The sequence below is a fragment of the Rattus rattus genome, chromosome 6, assembly GCF_011064425.1.
Source record: "Rattus rattus isolate New Zealand chromosome 6, Rrattus_CSIRO_v1, whole genome shotgun sequence".
Taxonomy (NCBI): Eukaryota; Metazoa; Chordata; class Mammalia; order Rodentia; family Muridae; genus Rattus; species Rattus rattus.
Genome location: NC_046159.1, coordinates 129670656 through 129688903, shown reverse-complemented (window position 1 = coordinate 129688903; position 18248 = coordinate 129670656). Strand labels below are relative to the sequence as shown.

Genomic DNA, 18248 nt, shown 5'->3' with positions numbered 1-18248 from the left:
CATTTTAAGACTTTGATGCTTTCTAAGAATAGCTGTTAGCTTATAGGGGATTCCACTAGGCTCCTCCAAGGGTCCTAGCAGTGGCTTAGGTCATCACCTCCCACCACCAGGTAGGCAGCATTTAAAAGGACTGCCACCCACGCCAGCTCTCTCTGTTCCCATGTGTCCTCTGCCAGCTTCTCTCTCCCTCTCCCTGTTTCTGTCCTCTGTGCCCGATCCTGATCTCTGCCCTCATGGTTCTGCTCCAATCTGCCTGCCTGTCAACATGTCTGCCTCTACCCCTTCTCTAGCTCCTCGCACTGCCTCCCACTTCCCCCAAATAAACCCCCCTTATACCAGACCTGTTGCATGGTGTAATTTCTTGTCGTGGGCCTACCAGATAGACTCCCCCCACCACACACACACACACACACACACACACACACACACACACACACACACACACACACACACACTATAGCCTGGAGTTATAAGCGGGAATCTCAGTTGTCAAGTTACCTCCATCAAATTAGCCTGGGGAGCATTTCTATGATTAATGATTAATGCCCACATTAATATGGAAGTGGTTCCACCCTTGGGCAGGTGGTACTGGGTTTTACAAGAAAGCTGGTGGAACAGAGGCAGGAGAAAAGAACAATGCAGTAACCAGCATCTCCCCATGGTCTCTGCTTCAGCTCCTGTCTCCAGGTCCATGTCCTGACTGACTTCATGACTGACTGTTGGTTTTAAGACAAAACAAACCTTTCTTCTCCAAATTGCTTTTGGTCATACTATTTATCACAGCCACACAAACCAAACCAGGAAGGAAAGGATTTATTTTATCTTTCAGCCTACACCACGGCAGTTACTCATCCATCCGTCTACCTGTGCATCTATCTCCACATGGACACAATCAGAAGTTATTTTTCTTATCATTTATTACTATCATTACTTTGTTGAACATATCGTCCTGGCTTGCTTCTGTGTCTTTTAAGTCCCCATCCTTTCTCAAGGACCTCCTTAGGTTGTGGCCCTGCAAGGCATTCCAGGTTCATCTTTGGTTTCCCCGTACTGGGCCTGAAATCAGTCACTTCCGCAAAGGTATGGAAAGGGGTATTTAGAAAACAAGAACGCAGCAGTAGGAACCATCTGTGCTATGGGCTCTTGATGCTTCCAGATATTTCAAGACAGGAAAGCTGCAATGCTCCAACCAGGGCACACATGCTCATTTGAGTTCCTTTCTGTGTGTGTTTATCTGCACAGCTTAACAGCAATGACTTCATCAGACCCTGCCGACTTTCGGGCAACCTGTGCAGATCATGTCTACCAGACCTGGGATCTGAGGACCTGGGGTGGACTATAGTCCAATGCTGTAGACAATCTTGCTTCAAGTTTCACTTGTACATGAATGTAACAAAGAAAGCGGTGATGCAAAGAAGGTTAAGATCAGAAAAACATAATCAGAAAAACACGATCAGAAAACACGTGTAAATAAACTCCAGCCAGCAGCACACAGTAAATGTTAACAGAACACCCCTTCCTCAGAACTTTCTCAGGACAGACCAACTGAAACAATTATCTGGCACATGCTATAGATTATATCTGGGAAAGCCTAAAAGCAAGGCAGAGGGCCATGCCCTACAGTACACTGACAGGACTGGGTTCTATAGTTGTGTTATCCAACAAGAATAAAGATGCCTTATAAATTGAATGTAAATATTTGTCACAGGGGATACAAAACCATATCCAAGCACAATCCAAGGAACAAAACGCACCTGAGGTAAAAGGCCCTCTGCCTTTTTTCCTGGAGCCTCTCACAGGTCCCCAAGGCACTGTTCATCATGGGTTATTTTTTTGACCATGTTTCAATACAACCCCTGTGTTTGCGCCTTCTTCCCTGATCTGCAGTCGCTTTTAAAGCACACTCTCAACTACACCACATTTAGTTGTTTGGTAGCTTGAGAATGTTCACCCATGTACTTAGGATCAATAAACTTATTATCTGCTCCAGTTCTCTCTCTCTCTCTCTCTCTCTCTCTCTCTCTCTCTCTCTCTCTCTCTCTCTCTCTCTGTGTGTGTGTGTGTGTGTGTGTGTGTGTGTGTGCACGTGTTTTTTGTATTTAGTCTTAAAAACATTGTCCTCTGCATTACTGAGTTAGTTTCCTTCTCTCTCATCTGACCAGTTCCATGATGTTATTTGCAATGCAATTCAGCTCATCAGTGACTCCACCCACTCCATCCACCCCACGCCTGTGTCCTGGTTTAGGTGTTTTGTGAGTGTGGAAAATACATCACGTTTTTAAGTCAGATTTACTATGCACCTTTTGAGGTAAAGCTACAACCCTACCTCCAGCACCCCCTCTTCTTCTCCTCTCTCTTTCTCATGACCTCGCCACCACTGTTCAACTGGCATTTAATTTTTTTCGTTTGTGCTTGATCTTTCTTGACTTCCTTGTGCACAATGTATATACTATTTGTATATTTCTGAGTGTCCTTCTTTTTCCATATTTATATTTTTTTAATCCCTTTTTTCTGCATGAAAGACAGAATGTTATATACAGTCTTACCTGTTTTCTTTCATTTAGAATATTACCTTTAAAATTAACCCATAGAAATTTACTACATTTCTTTTTATAGCAGTCTCATAGCAACACCCACACATTGACAATTCTACTTTAGTCCTCCATCAAAGTAGGGGTCTTGATCAGTCTAAGCAGCAGAGAACTCTTCCTCACCTTCCCAACTGTGATGGCATGGCCTATCCACAAACCAACAGCCAGCCCCTGCAGCTATAATCAGAAGACCACTGCACGGTTCCCACAGATCAAAGTGCCCAGAAAGAGCACTGTATCTGCTGAGTTACAAGTGTCTGTGGGCTGCCCAATGTGAGTGCTGAAAGCTAAACTCAGGTCAGAGCCTCTGGAAGAACAACACATGCTCTTTACTGCTGAGTCATCCCTCCGGCCCCATGGTTGGGACAGAATTTTAACCCCGAATAAAGATAACATAAGAAATGCTCATGAGGAGGTTCTGGTGACAAAATATATTCAGTGAATTAGCTAATTGTACTTTCCATCCCTACTTGTCATAAAACAAACAAACAAACAACAACAACAAAAAAGTGGGCATAAAATAACCAAGGGAATCAAGTAAAAATAAACCCTAATCAAAAATCCCAAAATATAAAGTTCAAAGAATGTTTATAATTGGGCAAATGAAAAGCATGTTTGCATTCATGGATGATTCAGTAAAAAAAAAGAAAAAAATCCTCCTAGTCTGATACTTGCTTTGAAAAGAGCCGAAGTTAATCAATGGTAAACCCAGTAGAGACCTTCTTCCCAACTGAAATAACAAAGGCACACCCCCTGTGTAGTTCCTGAACTTATTAAATGATACGCTACAGCTCAGTAGCATACTTAAACCATACTTACAACATATTCTCTTTTGATAGAGCACAATTGCTTTAGACAAGTCCAAACAGGTTCTCTGAATTGAATGAAACAGCTGCAAGGAAACACAATACAATGCTGTGAGAGACAACAGTGCGACAAAGATATACTAGTGAGTATAAAAGTTCGAGTAAGAAAAAAGGCACAATACTCCATTTTCCTGCTAAAAAACAGGCATGTCTCAGTGTATATGGTATCACACTGAGTAAAATATACAGCGAGTGGTCAATGCCCTTCCATCTGTATTCACTGAAGCTGATCATCTCTATGACCTATGCTGAGTTCTACAGAGTAGTTATTTCCCTCAGACTCTAGAAGTAACAGATGAAAAACAAAACTTCAGGGAGGGGCCCAACTAGAGGGCTTGGTACACCAGAGATCCAATATTCATTCTAACCTAATTTGTTATCTTTAACACTTACTGTCTTCTGTTTAAAAAAAAAAAAATGGCGGCCCTGAAGGCTAAGTGTTGTATTTAAATGATGTCATTATCTTACTTTATGAACCCAATGTCTTTTATCAAATATGTAAGCAAACAAAAATCAACTAGCCAAATGTCTATTTAGAAGACATCTGTTAAAATGGTATCAGGCTAAGAACAAACATCACCACCTATTTCCCAACAATATCATAAAGTACACAGTGAGACAACCTCATGCTAGACTATGGCCATGATGAAGATACCAGGGAGAAGGCAGGAGAACTGTATTGGAAAGAATCTAACTAAACTTGAGCTTATGGTAGTTGTGATGGTTAATCTTGGTTTTCAACTGGACTGCATCTGGGATGAACTAAACTCCATGCTGCTGGGCACACCTGTGAGGAATAGTCTTGACTAACTCATCTGAGTTGTGCACCCTAAACCTGGGACATACTTTCTGGTGGCATAAAAGGACATGGAAGAAGAAAAGTTTTTACTTCTTCCTGTTTGCCCTCACGTTCACAAGCAACGTCATCTACACTGTTTTGCTGGTGTCGAACCTATTTCTTCATGATTCTAATGTAGACTGAGACAGCCAGCTCCATGGGCTAAACAACTACTGGACTGTTGATCTTTCCTTTGAGAGACAGCCATTGTTGAACTAATCAGACCACAGCTAGATAAATAACTGCAAACCACTCTAATAAATCCCCCCCTTTTTAAATATACACTCATTTTGTCAGCTCTGTTCCTTTAGGAAAGCCTGACTGATAGTGTAAGCCTGTTCTTTCCCTCAGAAATGGATTATTCTTGAAAAATAGAAGAGATGCTTTGGTTTCGTGAGGAAATGTCTCCCCAAAGTCCCATGGTAAAGGCTGGTTGTCTGCCTGTAGGAAGTGGCAGGACCTTTAAGGGTCAGAGTCTGGTAGAAGGAAGTGAGCTCACAGAGAACATGACCTTGAAAAGGTATTTGGAACCCAGCCTTCCCTCTGTTTCTAGGCTATTTTATTCTGCCAGACACTTCTGTCACAATAAGCTACCTCATCATACCACTGAAAGCATTTGGGCTGAGTGACCCTGAACCAAAAATAAACCGGTTTCTCTGGTAATTCTACAGTAGCTGCTGCAGTAACAGAAAGCCGACTAATTTGATAGACTTGATACTTTCTCAAACCTCTGTCCATGAACTCAGAGACCAAGGCAGGTATCAATTACACAAGATGACAGACATCTTGCCTCTGTGGAGCTGCTCAATGAGGCAAGCCAAGGCTTCTCCTCTTCCTATAGTTTACTGCCCATGCTAACATAAAAATATGCCTTGGTTTCATAAAGTGCTTTAATATTTGAGCAGAAACAGATGAACTTTTCATAATACATATGACAAAATTAATGAAGAAACAAACTTATGTAATTATTAAATTACATGCTCAACCTGTTTAGGGGGAAAAAGTCCTTTTCCATTACAAAAACTGTAAAAAATCAGAAAACACTAGAGTTTGTCACTTTGCCAACATCGGATAGCAGGGTTCTGGGCCACACACCATCTGGGTAAGAACAGAGATGTTCTAATTCTAACTCGAACACAGCAGTGATGTTGCATTCCATTGTTACTGCTGACCTCTTAAAACTCAAGCTGTTGGTTAGGTGTGATAAAGTGCACAGCTTTGAAATGTTTCATCCTGAGTTTGGGCACTTGTATTCACTTGTGAACCACACTTAAAGCAAACACTACCATCTTCAAAACAGCCCATGGTGCCATGACAGCTATTAAAAGACTAAACTTGAACATAACATTTATATATTAATTTCTCAATGTCTTGCAGTAGAGTAACTATGTGTATTTTGTACTTGCATATGTTTATAGGGAGGTTAGAGGTCAATGTTGTGTATCTTTGTGGTAAGCTACCCTACTTTTAAATTTTACTTAATTTGTCAATATACTCGTGTGTGTGTGTGTGTGTGTGTGTGTGTGTGTGTGTGTGTGTGTGTGTGTCTTATACCATACTGTGCAGGTGGAAGTCAGTTCTCCCCTTGTGCATCACACTTCTCCCTGGGGATCACACTTCATTTGTGAGGCTTGAACAATAAGCGCTTCTACTCACTGAACCATCACAATGGCTTACACCCTTATATGAGACAATGTCTCTCCTCACTGACTAGCTGGCCAGAAAGCCCCCGGGATTTAACTATTGTACATGCACGTGCACATACACACATTCATAGTCTCTGTCTCTGTCTCTCTGTCTCTCGGTCTGTCTCTCTCTCTCTCTCTCTCTCTCTCTCTCTCTCTCTCTCTCTCTCTCTCTTTCATTGCCATGTCTTGATTTACATGAGTACGAGTGCTGGTGCTAGAGATCCAAACTCAAGTCTATGTACTTGTGCACCAAACCGTTCCCCAGCCCCTAATCCAAGCATTAATAAAGCCTGGTAAGGGGACTTCCTTTCTGGGTCAACAGAGTAAATTAGCCTTCTGCAGGTCATACAGTGTAAAAACACTCCGTAATAGTTTGCATATAATTCTAATGTTCTACTGGTAGACCCATTCTCTCTGTGAACATCTGTGCCTATATTAACATTTTTGCAACAGAAATCCCTTGCATGGACAAAACACTAAATCCAGATACAACAGATGCATAGTCTATGACAGCGGGTACCAAGACGAAAGCATACTTACGTCAATAAAAACGCTGCTGCAAAGACCTCCACATAAATATGTTTAAGATAGTAGTGAAATAGATTAAATATAATTACTATATCTTTGAGACAGGTTCTTGCTGTGAAGTCCAAACAGGCAATCCTCCTGCTTCAACCTCCTAGGATTACAAGACTACCACTATGCCAAGCTTAAATTACTTTTTGGATAAATGTTTATATTTATTAGATTGTTAAAAAAAACCAGTTCTGAGATATAAAAAGCAGATTCAGCTTAGAATGGCTTAAACTGTATTTACAATACAAATTTCAGAAAAGACGTTTTCTCTTTCTACCCTGGTCCATGGCGAACCTCTTCTGAAGCAGCATCCCATTGGTTCTAGCTCACAATCTCCAGTGGTAGAGGTGAAAGCTGAGAGCTGAGGCTGTTTGTACTAATATATAGTGACTATTTACATAGTCATTTAGCTTGAAACTGTGCCTGGGACAGGCTGGGGACACGGTGGTGATTAAGAGCTAACATGGAATTTGACCTCTTCGTGGTGAGGAGGCAGGCAAACAAACTCACACCTGAGGTTTTTTTCCATGGACTGACTGCTCATCAGAAGACTTAGCCTGCCTCAGTGTTTTACCCACCAGAGGGATTTCTCCTGCAGGAATGAGTACTCTAAACAAAAGGAAGCCAAGCCACGTGTCCGTGAGCAGCTGGTCTGTGAGCAGACAACCAGGAACTTCACTTTTAGGCTTCGAGAACTATGAGATCAAGTCAGTCAAGGAAGGATATAGGACAAAGTGTCCAGGCATTATGAGAAAAGACCATAAAAGGGAAGGGAAGGGAAGGGAAGGGAAGGGAAGGGAAGGGAAGGGAAGTCAAGGCCGTGTATGTCAGGAGCTTTCAGAAGTAGGCTGCCAAGACTTGACAAGCACTCAAGCAATACTATCCATCACTTGAATCATATCTAATTTAACCACCACAGTAGCTGGAACAAGAAAGAATTCTTGAAACAGAGGCAACAGTAGCTCAGATCCCACTGTGCAGGGGCAGGACATCTATGGTCTCAAGGCCAGCCCATCTCTCATACCAATCTAAACCTTAGAAAGTTCTGCCTGGATCTGCCTCTGCCCGCAGATTCATAGAACGAGCCATCCCTTTTCCACATCCTGTATAACTGACAGCTACCCTGTCTGTGCTCTTTGCCCTTTGCTAACGTTTCAAGATTCTTGAAAAGGCTTGGAAATCTTGAGCTTTTAACTGCAGCCTCATTAATGTTCAGCTCATTAACTTTAGCTGCCTAGTAAACGTAGAGATCCTATAGACTATCCTATAGCCTTAGACTATCCTAGTAAACTTAGGGATCCTATAGACTATCCTATAGCCTTAGACTCTCCTAGTAAACTTAGGGAGCCTATAGACTATCCTATAGCCTTAGACTATCCTAGTAAACTTAGAGATCCTATAGACTATCCTATAGCCTTAGACTATCCTAGTAAACTTAGAGATCCTATAAACCGTTATCTATGGAATACACTATTCTTCTCAGTACTCCGTCTCTCCCAGAACTGATGTTTGCTTTCAACATGTAATCAAAACTAAAAGCAAAAGTGTTCAGCAAGTCAACAATGTAGCAGGCCTTCTATTCATTATACTAATCCAGTAATTAACCTGATATCAATACATTTGCTATATAGGTTAACTAAATATCTGCTTAGTTAATTCATTCTAGAATTTTCCATGGCTTAGTACCAGTATTTATAGAGTCTAGTTTACAGGTCATTTTGTTTGTTGTTAACAAAATTTGCCTGGCTTTAGTGTTCAACCGTGGTTTCTGAGATGTAATGAGTAGATTGTGCTTAGTATTTCAACAAACACTTGAATTTACCGTACTGCATGCATTCCAATTTAATGCTTGAAAACACAAACGCATTAAGAGAAGCATGCTGTGGAGAATTTGTAGATTAAAAAATAGGCTAGTATTGAACTGGCCTGACCCGAGGTGTTCCTTATGAAGGTCTTGCCTCTTGCAAGGTGGCTTTGCTGGGCCTAAGAGCTCTGAAGAACTTACCTCTAGCTTGGCATCCAGGTCTGCATCAGAAGCAACGACATGTTCATCTTCCTTCTTCCCTGTGGCTTTGATAAAGGCCTGCTTCGTTTCCCAATACTTCTGTTGCATCTTATTGACAACTGACTTATCTTGAGCAAACCGATCCTGCAACTCCCAGGAATAACTGCCAAGAACCATAGAGAGAATCTTATTCATAGCTTTCAAAGGACTTTCAGGGATTGAGATATTACACTACAAAGTATTTTAGCTAGATACAATGTTCTAATGTAAATTTACATTATTGATAAACATACAGATGCTCTCTTAGGGGGTTATTATGCCTTGAAAAGTCAATGAATTCTAACTTCACAATTTTAAAAGTTAGAGTGAGAGAATTCTGAATCTTTTAAAGAATTTTATTGAATGTTAAATTTGGAGTAGAAGCTGAGGGAACAGCCAACCAGTGACTGTCCCAACTTGAGTTCCATCCCACGTGAGAGAGCCAACCCCACACACTATTAATGATACTCTGCTAAGCTTGTAGACAGGAGCCTAGCATAGCTGTCTCCTGAGAGGCTTCATTCATCAGCATATGGAGGTAGATTCAGAGACCCACAGTCAAACATCAGGCTTAGCTTGGGTATCTATGGAAGAGTGGGGGAGAGAACTGAGCAAGCCAGAGGGATCAAGGACACCACAAGAAGAGCTAGAGAGTCAACTGACCTGAGCCCATGGGGGGTTCACCGAGACTGGGCCACCAGCTAGGGAGTATGCAGGGGCTGGACCTAGGCCCCTACACATTTGTAGCAAATGTTCAGCTTGGTCTTCATGTGGAACCTCTAACAAATGGAGCGGGGGCTGTCTTGGTTTCTGATCCCCTTCCTCCTACCTAGATTGCCTGCTTGGGCCTCAGTGGGAGAGAATGTGCCTGGTACTAGAAGTCCAAAAGTTCCCAAGAAGGGGTTTTTCCTTCTCTAGGGAGAAAGGGAAGGGGCAACAGGGGGAGGGATTTATAAGAGTGGAACTGCAAGGAGAGGAGGGAGGGGGCTGTGATCCAGATGTAAATGAATAAAAAATAAATTATTGGAGAAAAATAATTCTGCAATTAAAAAATTATTCTATAAAAATAAATTTAAAAAAGAATGTGTAAGAAAAATCAAGACACTGAACACCAACAAGAATGTGTCTTAGTTTGGACATCGTCCTTCTGGGGGTGGAAAAAGTGACGCCGAGGAAGCCAGTTAACTAGCTTAGGCAGCCCAGCGAGTCAGAGATAAGGACAGACAGCAGCACATCTCTCCACACCTCCATTATGCCGCAGTGGGGTGACAGCAGACGAGCAGATAAGGGACTGAAAAATAGCATGTCTAAAATCTGCTGCAGAGGCATCTGAAACTGTCAGGCTCCCAGTCAGGGAGAAGAATGGTGGCTGGGTCGGGGGAAGGGAAACGTGGAGAATGGCTAATCAAGTCAGAAGGCTTCAGTGATGAATGAGTAAGTTATGGAGATCTGCTACCCCTGGACCTGTAGTTAAACAATACCGACCGTGCACTTCAAACTTTCTTTAAAAGTATAGATTTACTACTAATCATTCTTAGAACGATAGTCAAAAAATTAGATTTCACAATCTGTCAACAGATCTCTGGGTGTCAAAAAACTAAATTCTTTGGCATAAATGTTGAAAATACAGATAGGAAGTCGTCCCTTAGGAAGACTGCAATGAAAAGCAAATAAAAATATGCGAAGAATTAGAAACATAATCGAGGATGACATTGGATTCCACTGAAGAGATCGGAGTGCCCTAGATACTAAGAAGGTTTGCTGTTGCTGCTGTATCCCCCCTTCTTGCTGTCCTCATCCTTTCCGGTTCAGTTCCACCTACAAAGGCCCACACAAGGCCCCTGAAAATCCTTCCTCCTCCCACTCCAGCCCATCACCACATTAGACGTGCCGAGCTGATGTTCCAAAGAGGAGCTGCTTTAAAATACTGTAGCAAAATGCTCATACCTCAAACTTGATTTATACTCATTATTTGTGAGTTCATTATGTTTACTTTCAATGTCAAGTCATGTGTTTGGTCTTAAAACATCAGAAAAACATGTCTGATGATGTCCTTAATGAAACTTATCTTTGGTAAGAGAGGTAGGATTATACGAGCGTGCTAAGGTTTACTTCTTATCTTTCTTCATTAGGGAAGAGATTTATTTTGGTTTCTTATTAGAGAAAATAAGACGAAACATTTATACCATGTATGAAAAGGGTGACATTTCTACATAATGTACACAATTAAAAGACTGGAAGGTTCTAGCTCAAATAGGGGACAATTTTAAGGGAAATGAGATTCTAAAAAATGAGATTTTGGATGGACTTTATTAAATCTTTTTCTTTGTTTTGTTTTGGTTTTTGGTCAACGATTATATATCAACAGAAAAAAAGTTCCATCTGGAGTAGAAAAGATGAGGGTGCTGTAGAAATCTAGTAAATACCATCATCTAACAAATGGGAACCTCAGGTTTCAAAATCTTGCTCGGTCACCCGGGATGAAAAATGAGGTCTTACAATCTTCAGCAAGGCACAAAGCTGAGTACTGAAAGGGCTCACCTCCATCTTGGAACATTCCAGGCTCCAAATGGCTAACTACTGAGCATCCCGGGGCATGGCAGTCACTGTGAGGGTGATGAGACAGAAACCAGTGCATGGACATTATGCGGCAGACTGTAATAAAACTGTCTGGCGACTGCTGGATGAATGGCCAATGAGAATGCTCAAGGATATAAAACACTACAGCCATTTATCAATTATGTCTTAAAAACTTACTATAGTTATAAGACATAAAAAATTCTTTTGAAGTTTAAAGTGTAATAGGATAGAGGACTTTGACCCTGATATTTTTTCTTGGTAAGAAGGGAAGAATTAAAAAATATATATTTTTATATAGCTGTTTTAGCATATGAAAATTAAACTATTTTTTTTCATGACACAAATTAAAGAGGGTGAAACTTGACAGCTTTCCAGTTGTTTGGTCACAGGTTTACCATGCTAAGACACACCAATTAAAGGACTTCTAAGAGGCCTGCATGCTTCTTCGATGTGTTACAGGCACATACATGAACACTGCTAACATGAATACCATGTCCAAAGGTGACTGACTTCTCAATGCTCACAACTGATGCAGTAATGTCTACAATTTAATGAAACTGAATAGTGCATGATTGTATAACCATTCTTTAAGCACCCTTCATAATAATCTCCAACAGTGGAAAAGAAACAAGATAGTAGCAAGAATGTATCAAGCTATTAGGTTACATAAAGTGGTAGTAAAAACATTATCCCTAGATTCCTAAAAGAAGGTTTACACCCAAGGGAGTTTCTTAGCAAATACAAATGACATGAATATTTATAATATTCTTATAACTGGAAAATAGCTAGCTGGTTATTTACTGCTAACGTTGCATGATTGTTCCATTTCACTCTCATTTATTGAGCACAAACCATGCCGTTTGCCTTTAGCATCGTTCAATGTGAAAAAGGGCAACAAATTCCTTACCATTTGTGTCCTGACATGTTTTCTTCTCTTTTCTACTGCTGATGATTTGAGAAGGGGCAGAGAAAAAGCATGATAGGATATGTTCTATTAAACCTGAAATAAAAAGAAACACATTGAATAGTTAAACTACATTACAACTGTCCATTAATTCGAGACAATATTTTCGGTGTATCCCAGACCTAGCTGCATGATAGGCAGCAAATACTATTCTGCAATACGGTCAAATACTGGTGTCAAAAAATGGTCCAGCTGAGCAACACTAGAGCGAATATCCCAAAATGAAACTTAGGAAGTGAAAATGCAGGATGGTGGGTTTAAAAACAGGTTTCATAGGACTGTATCAGTTGTGTTGTCCTCTATACAAAGCTTAAAATAATAAAATAATACCATATACCATTGATATATGCCAATATTGTATGATTTTTTTGGAGGTATGTTTTAAAGTTTTTAGTACTCATCTTTCTTTTTTTTTTTTTTTTTTTTTTTTTTATAAAAAATACAGTTGTTTGAAAAGAAACAAATACCAGCAAATAAATGAGTCTAGCTGTCATGAGGCCAGAATTCAGAATATGGACTTGAACCAACAGTGCGTGTTAAATATTAAAATCACAATTCTTAAAAAGACAAAGACATATATATTACATATAATATACATATATGTATACACATATATATGTATACACACATGCACACACACACACGTGTGTGTGTCTGTGTGTCTGTGTGTGTGTCTGTATGCATGCCCTGGTATTCACATATTAAAAACAGAGGACATTGAGGATAAATTTTCTACTTGTACCATCTGGGTTCTGCAGATCTAACTCAGGTTGTTAGGTGGGTAGCAAGAACCATCACCTGCTGAACTTTCTTAGCGGTCCAGTCTTATTGCCCTCTTCTCTTTAATGTTAAGTTAAATTTATTTTAACTGATACACGAAACATAAAAATTATACATTCTAATGGAGTGCATATGCTGTTTTGTAGGGAGGGTGCAGGATATGGTTTGAGAGGGATGCAGAGTGTTTTCCGTTGTACATGGAACATCCCTGTTGCTTAAGGCACACGGTGGGTGTTATCATCTTATGCCTCTTCATTACACAGGAATCATTTCATACTCGAGATCTTTAAAAGGTAAATTAGTGTTGCAAAAACAAAAACGGTCAAAAAATGAAAAGTTACCTCCCCAAAGACCCAATGGGATAGAGGTGGAGGTTGTGTGTGGTATATACATCAGGCTAGCAATGTCCTTTCATTTCTTTTGAATATGGGAGTCGCCTACGTCTTTGCCTCACTTCATGGAAGAAGTCTAGTCCCAGAGGCAAAGCTCACCAGCTGCCCAACAGTGGTTCAACTTCCCTGGGAGTTCCTGAGAAAGAAAGGGCCTCTGGCCCAACATAAGACCTCTGGCTGCCAAGTATGCATTTCCCATGTGTGCTAACACTTCTGGATGCCCTTCAGATCAACCGATCACTCTAATTAGGCTCATAGGAGGGTTTTTGTTTATTTTGAGTTATTTTTTTTCCTTTACAAATGTCCTGAGACAATGACATTGAGTATTTAAATTCTTAGCATCAGGTATTGGAAAAAGAAGGAAGAATGGACTCTTCCTAGTATCTGAAATGACAGTAACCCATTGATACCTTGCTTTGTTTCTCTTCCTCATGGAGGGCATCCAGGTATTGAGACAAGTTGCCTCAGTGTACTTTGTGGTCCTTCTGTATATTCACACAATGGCTACACTTTCAAGTTCTCTCACCTCACTACACACACACACACACACACACACACACACACACACACACACACACACACACACACACACACACACACACACACACAAGGGTACATTCATTAATACTCCCAACAAAATTACCATAAAATGCTCAAAAAATGAAATTATTATACTCTTTCACTGCATTTACTTTACCATGAACTGTTAAGGGAATTAGTACTTTTTTGTGTGTGTTATTAGAGTAAAGCATTTTTATCTCATTTTTGGGATGCGTATTTGCAGGTGTGTGTGCACTGATGTGTATGCATGTATGTGTGAACATCATGTATCATGAGCTGACCACCTTGTTTTAGGAGACAGGATTTCTCACTGAGACCTGGGGATCACAAGAGAACCCCTAGTCTCTCCCCAGAGCTAGGATTACAAACATGTGTCACCATCCCTGACTTTTTATGTGGGTCCCGGGATCAAACTCACATCTTTGTGGGCTAAGATACCTCTTTTTCATTTTTTGACATGTACAGGACAGTATACTGCAGGACACTGCTATGCAACGATCTCCAGAATGTTTTTTATCTTGCATGACTGAAACCTCATCCCCAGTGAACAGGTAACTCATCGGCAGGCCCTGTGTGGCCCTGGCCATTGCCATCCAACTTTCTGATTGTGAATTTGATAACTTTTTAAATACCTCGTCACAAGTGTAAACATGCAGTATCTGTGTTCTGTGATTGGCTTCTTTCATGTTGCACAATGCCCTGTAGCATGATAGAGTCCAGTCTTCCCTCCCCTTCCAAACTGAGTAGTAGTCCATTGCATTCACTCATGCACTGCTGACAGGTTACTCCCACACTTAGCTACTGTGAATAATGAAGCAATAAACACATCTATCATATACTCCTAAAGACTCTTCTATTGTATTAGTATGGTTGATAATCAGAAGTGGGATAGCTAACTCGTACGGTAGTTTTTCTTTTCCTTTCTCTTTTCTTTTCTTTTCTTTTGAATCATCTACAGGAGTTTCTACAGATCCAGTGTCTGCACTGAAAACTACTACAGCAGCACATCTGGCCCCAAGCTCTCTCCCAAGGCTGTGGCCTTGCCCTTCTGCGCCATTTTTCTCCAGGGGCCACACTATTAAGCACACTATTAGCTGACAGCTCCTATGGTTTTAGCTTTCATTCCCCTGATTATCAATGTTGATGAGCATCTCTCTAGTCTTACTGACAACTCATTTATTTTTGTCACAGAAAGTTCTGTTCAAACCTTTCTCCATTTTAAAAAAAGACGTTTCTGTTATCGAGTTCTTTGAACATTACAGCTACAAGGTTTGTAAATGTCCCCTCCCCCCATTCCATAGAAGGTCTTTGACTCTGCTTCTGTTGATTGCTTTGCTATAACATTTTTGATTAATTTCGATCAGTAAACTATCTATCCCCTTTAGTTCTTTATGCAATGACAAGTATCACTAAGCAAACTGCCTCTCCTATACAGACTCTGGACGTTTCCGCATTGCACATCCTAGAGCAGTGTTCCCCAGTGTTGTTGGGAAGCCACTGCATGGAGCTGTCCTGGGGTGAGCTCTAGACACTAAGACTCCTCCCCCGCTGAACTAGAATTTCTGAGAAGGACGTATGTACAACAAAGCTTACATATTAAAGTGAATTCTAAACATACTAAAGTCTATGAAACATGACTAAAGGCAAGGAACACCATTCAGGAAATGGGTCTTTCCTGAGCCAACACAGCCTGGAGCAACATAATCATGGATAACCAAATAGGTAAACCATGCGGGTATTTCTAAGTATCTCGTGCTGAAGCAGCTACAGTCAGAGTCTGCATCCCTTTCTACACATGTTCAGCACCACAGACCACAGACAACTCATACATATCTGAGGATTTCGAGACCTAACCTATCCCATCTTGCCATATCATTTTCTAAACTGACCGTGCCATTGACACTAGTTAAAAATCATTGTGGGGCTGATGATGTGTCTCAGGAGGAAGAAATGCTTGCCTTGCCTGCCTAACAACCCAAGGTTGATCCCCAGAACTGACACGAAGAATCAACTTTACAAAGTTGCCAACTGACCTCTACACCCATGCCTCTCCCCTTCTCATACACCCACACCGATAATAATAATAGACCAAATCATCATGAAGTTTCACTTTTTCATTTCTGCTCAATATTTTAGTTAAGCAAACATTACTATGAAAGAGGCATTACCTCTGACCTGAAATGATTTGCCATCTAAATTTGCTCTGCCCAATTTAAAGCAAAATCACTATTACATACAAGGTAGCTTAAAATGATCTGATAGCCATAGTAAGAAAACAGGTTAGAGTGAAAATTAAATTATATATTTAACCTATCATCTCTAAAAATACTATTCGAAAAGGTAATCAATATAAAAATTCCCAGGATATATTTCACATTCATATTTTTGCACTAAGTCCAAGATATGCTGCATATTTTACCCACACATTAAATTTCAATTGAGGCTGGCCACATTAAATACTCAACAGCCTCTTGGGGTTAGGGATTACAGTATCAGAGAGTATACAATTAGTTAAGATGGGTATAAAAACATACTTCAGAGAACTAGAAGATATATGAATTTGAACAGACTCATATGAGAGGACCAAAAAGCTGTGCATCTGTGAATTCTCTTGGAAACATATTCATCACAAAAGAGAACAAAGTTGTCAATAGTATGGAGTTGATCACAGACTTTAAGTGTCATGAAGACAAGGCACCAGTATCTCAGTCCACACACCTTGCCCAAGAGGATATCTGTGTTTTGTTTTTTTTTTTTTTCTCAAGGAAGGCAAAGCAGTTCACCGAGGACGATGAGGAGGAAGAGGAGGAGGAAGAAGATAGATCTTATTTAAAGACATTGGGCTCTAAGAGTTAATAATGACATATACGTTTTTAACGTCAGTAAAGCAATCCTAGAAAGTGGGTAATGATTTCGTGGGCAGTGAGTTCTTGCTCTAAGACAGAGGCAAAAGTGAGGAATGCCCTTCTGCTCAGAGGTCAGCACCTGCTACGTGGATGATTCTAAGACAATCAACGTAACCCCCTTGGATTTTCTGAGCTGCACCTTTATGGGGTTGCAATATGTTTGCTTCACTGCCTGAGATTAGGCATTAGAAGTCTAGTTTCTTCTAGCTACCTCATAAGGCTGAGAGAACACCATGCACTGTGGGAAAGCCCTGGGACCAGGGAAGAGGAACACTTTATATATTGTATTAGGGTTCTGTGCAATTATGCCCATTTCCCTTCTTTATATATGCTTTCTGAAGAGAGCTCTCAATTTGATTCCTCGAATATGAATGAATAAAAGACATTAACTACCCCCTCCCCCGTCTTTTAAACCACTTTCTGGGATAGGCATAAACAAAAGTCTTGGTTTTCTCCCTACAATAGTCTGAAGTTCACAGAATGCTACACACTGAAGGAGTCGGTCTAGTCTTGCTGCCCTGGACCACGATACTGGATCCCTCTTGACAACATGATATGAAATGATATGAAAAAGTATATCTTCACTCTAAGCAGGCTGCCCTCAGCTGTGATGAACATTTGTTCTGGCCTATGACATTTTCCTATGAGTCTCCATGGCAGTGATGTTAGCTGGTGGCCCCTCTGATTATATATAAATTACAAAAATATGAATAATCTATAGTTCTTGAACCCACACTCAAGGAAAAAGGCAGACTGATCCCTATTCTGCACACTGGTGTTGTCAAACCACAATGATATTCGAAGGCAAGTAGCTTCCTCATGAGGGTTATTTTCTAGATGTGTCATGTTTCCCGCAGAAGCCTTCATGCTTATAATTCACCTTCCAGTTTCAGCAGTAGACTGTCCACTTGCAGTCAATGGGAAGTTTTTCTGTTAGATGAAGGCGATGGATACAGAGACAGATCCCTTGGCTATGTACCAAGCTTATGGTACCATGCCTTGAATTGCAGATTCAAAATTTTAATTTTCTAATTTATTCAAAATGTACCCATTCTAGATAAAAATGTTGCTATCTTAGAGCTCTTCAGTTCTATCATGCACATCACCATTTAGGTCTCTTTGGGAAGTGCACTGCCTTTCTTCCCATACCTACACACCATGTAGGAACAAGGTAGCATGCTAGAAGTATCCCCTTCGTAAGACCTCTCCTCTCTAACACCAGCACCTCTAGACCACATAGCATCAAATCTGTGACACAAATCTGTTCACATCTCAACAATCCTGAAACTGAATGTGTGCTATGCTCATCACTGTCCTTCCAAGTATTTGCCAACCACTTTTCTTTCTTCAAGAAAAATAAACAGAAAGCCTCACAGCAATGATTTCCTGCATCTGATGAAATATAGGACCATTATTTACAATGAGAGCTCTGTAAAAATGGCACATCAGTATATATCCCACG

General features: G+C 40.5%; 1 protein-coding gene across 4 annotated transcripts in view; it reads right to left on the bottom strand.

Annotated features, from left to right (window-relative positions):
• Positions 1–18248, bottom strand: part of Ica1 (islet cell autoantigen 1) — a 135524-nt gene that overhangs the window by 104401 nt on the left and 12875 nt on the right. For all 4 annotated transcript variants that reach the window (XM_032906943.1, XM_032906941.1, XM_032906942.1 and 1 more), the window contains 3 exons: positions 12091–12183; positions 8565–8727; positions 3411–3483 (listed from right to left, as the gene is read on the bottom strand). In XM_032906943.1, the coding sequence (XP_032762834.1) occupies positions 3411–3483; positions 8565–8727; positions 12091–12107 (253 nt within the window). In that variant the 5' untranslated portion in view covers positions 12108–12183. The remainder of the gene's footprint in view (positions 1–3410; positions 3484–8564; positions 8728–12090; positions 12184–18248) is intronic.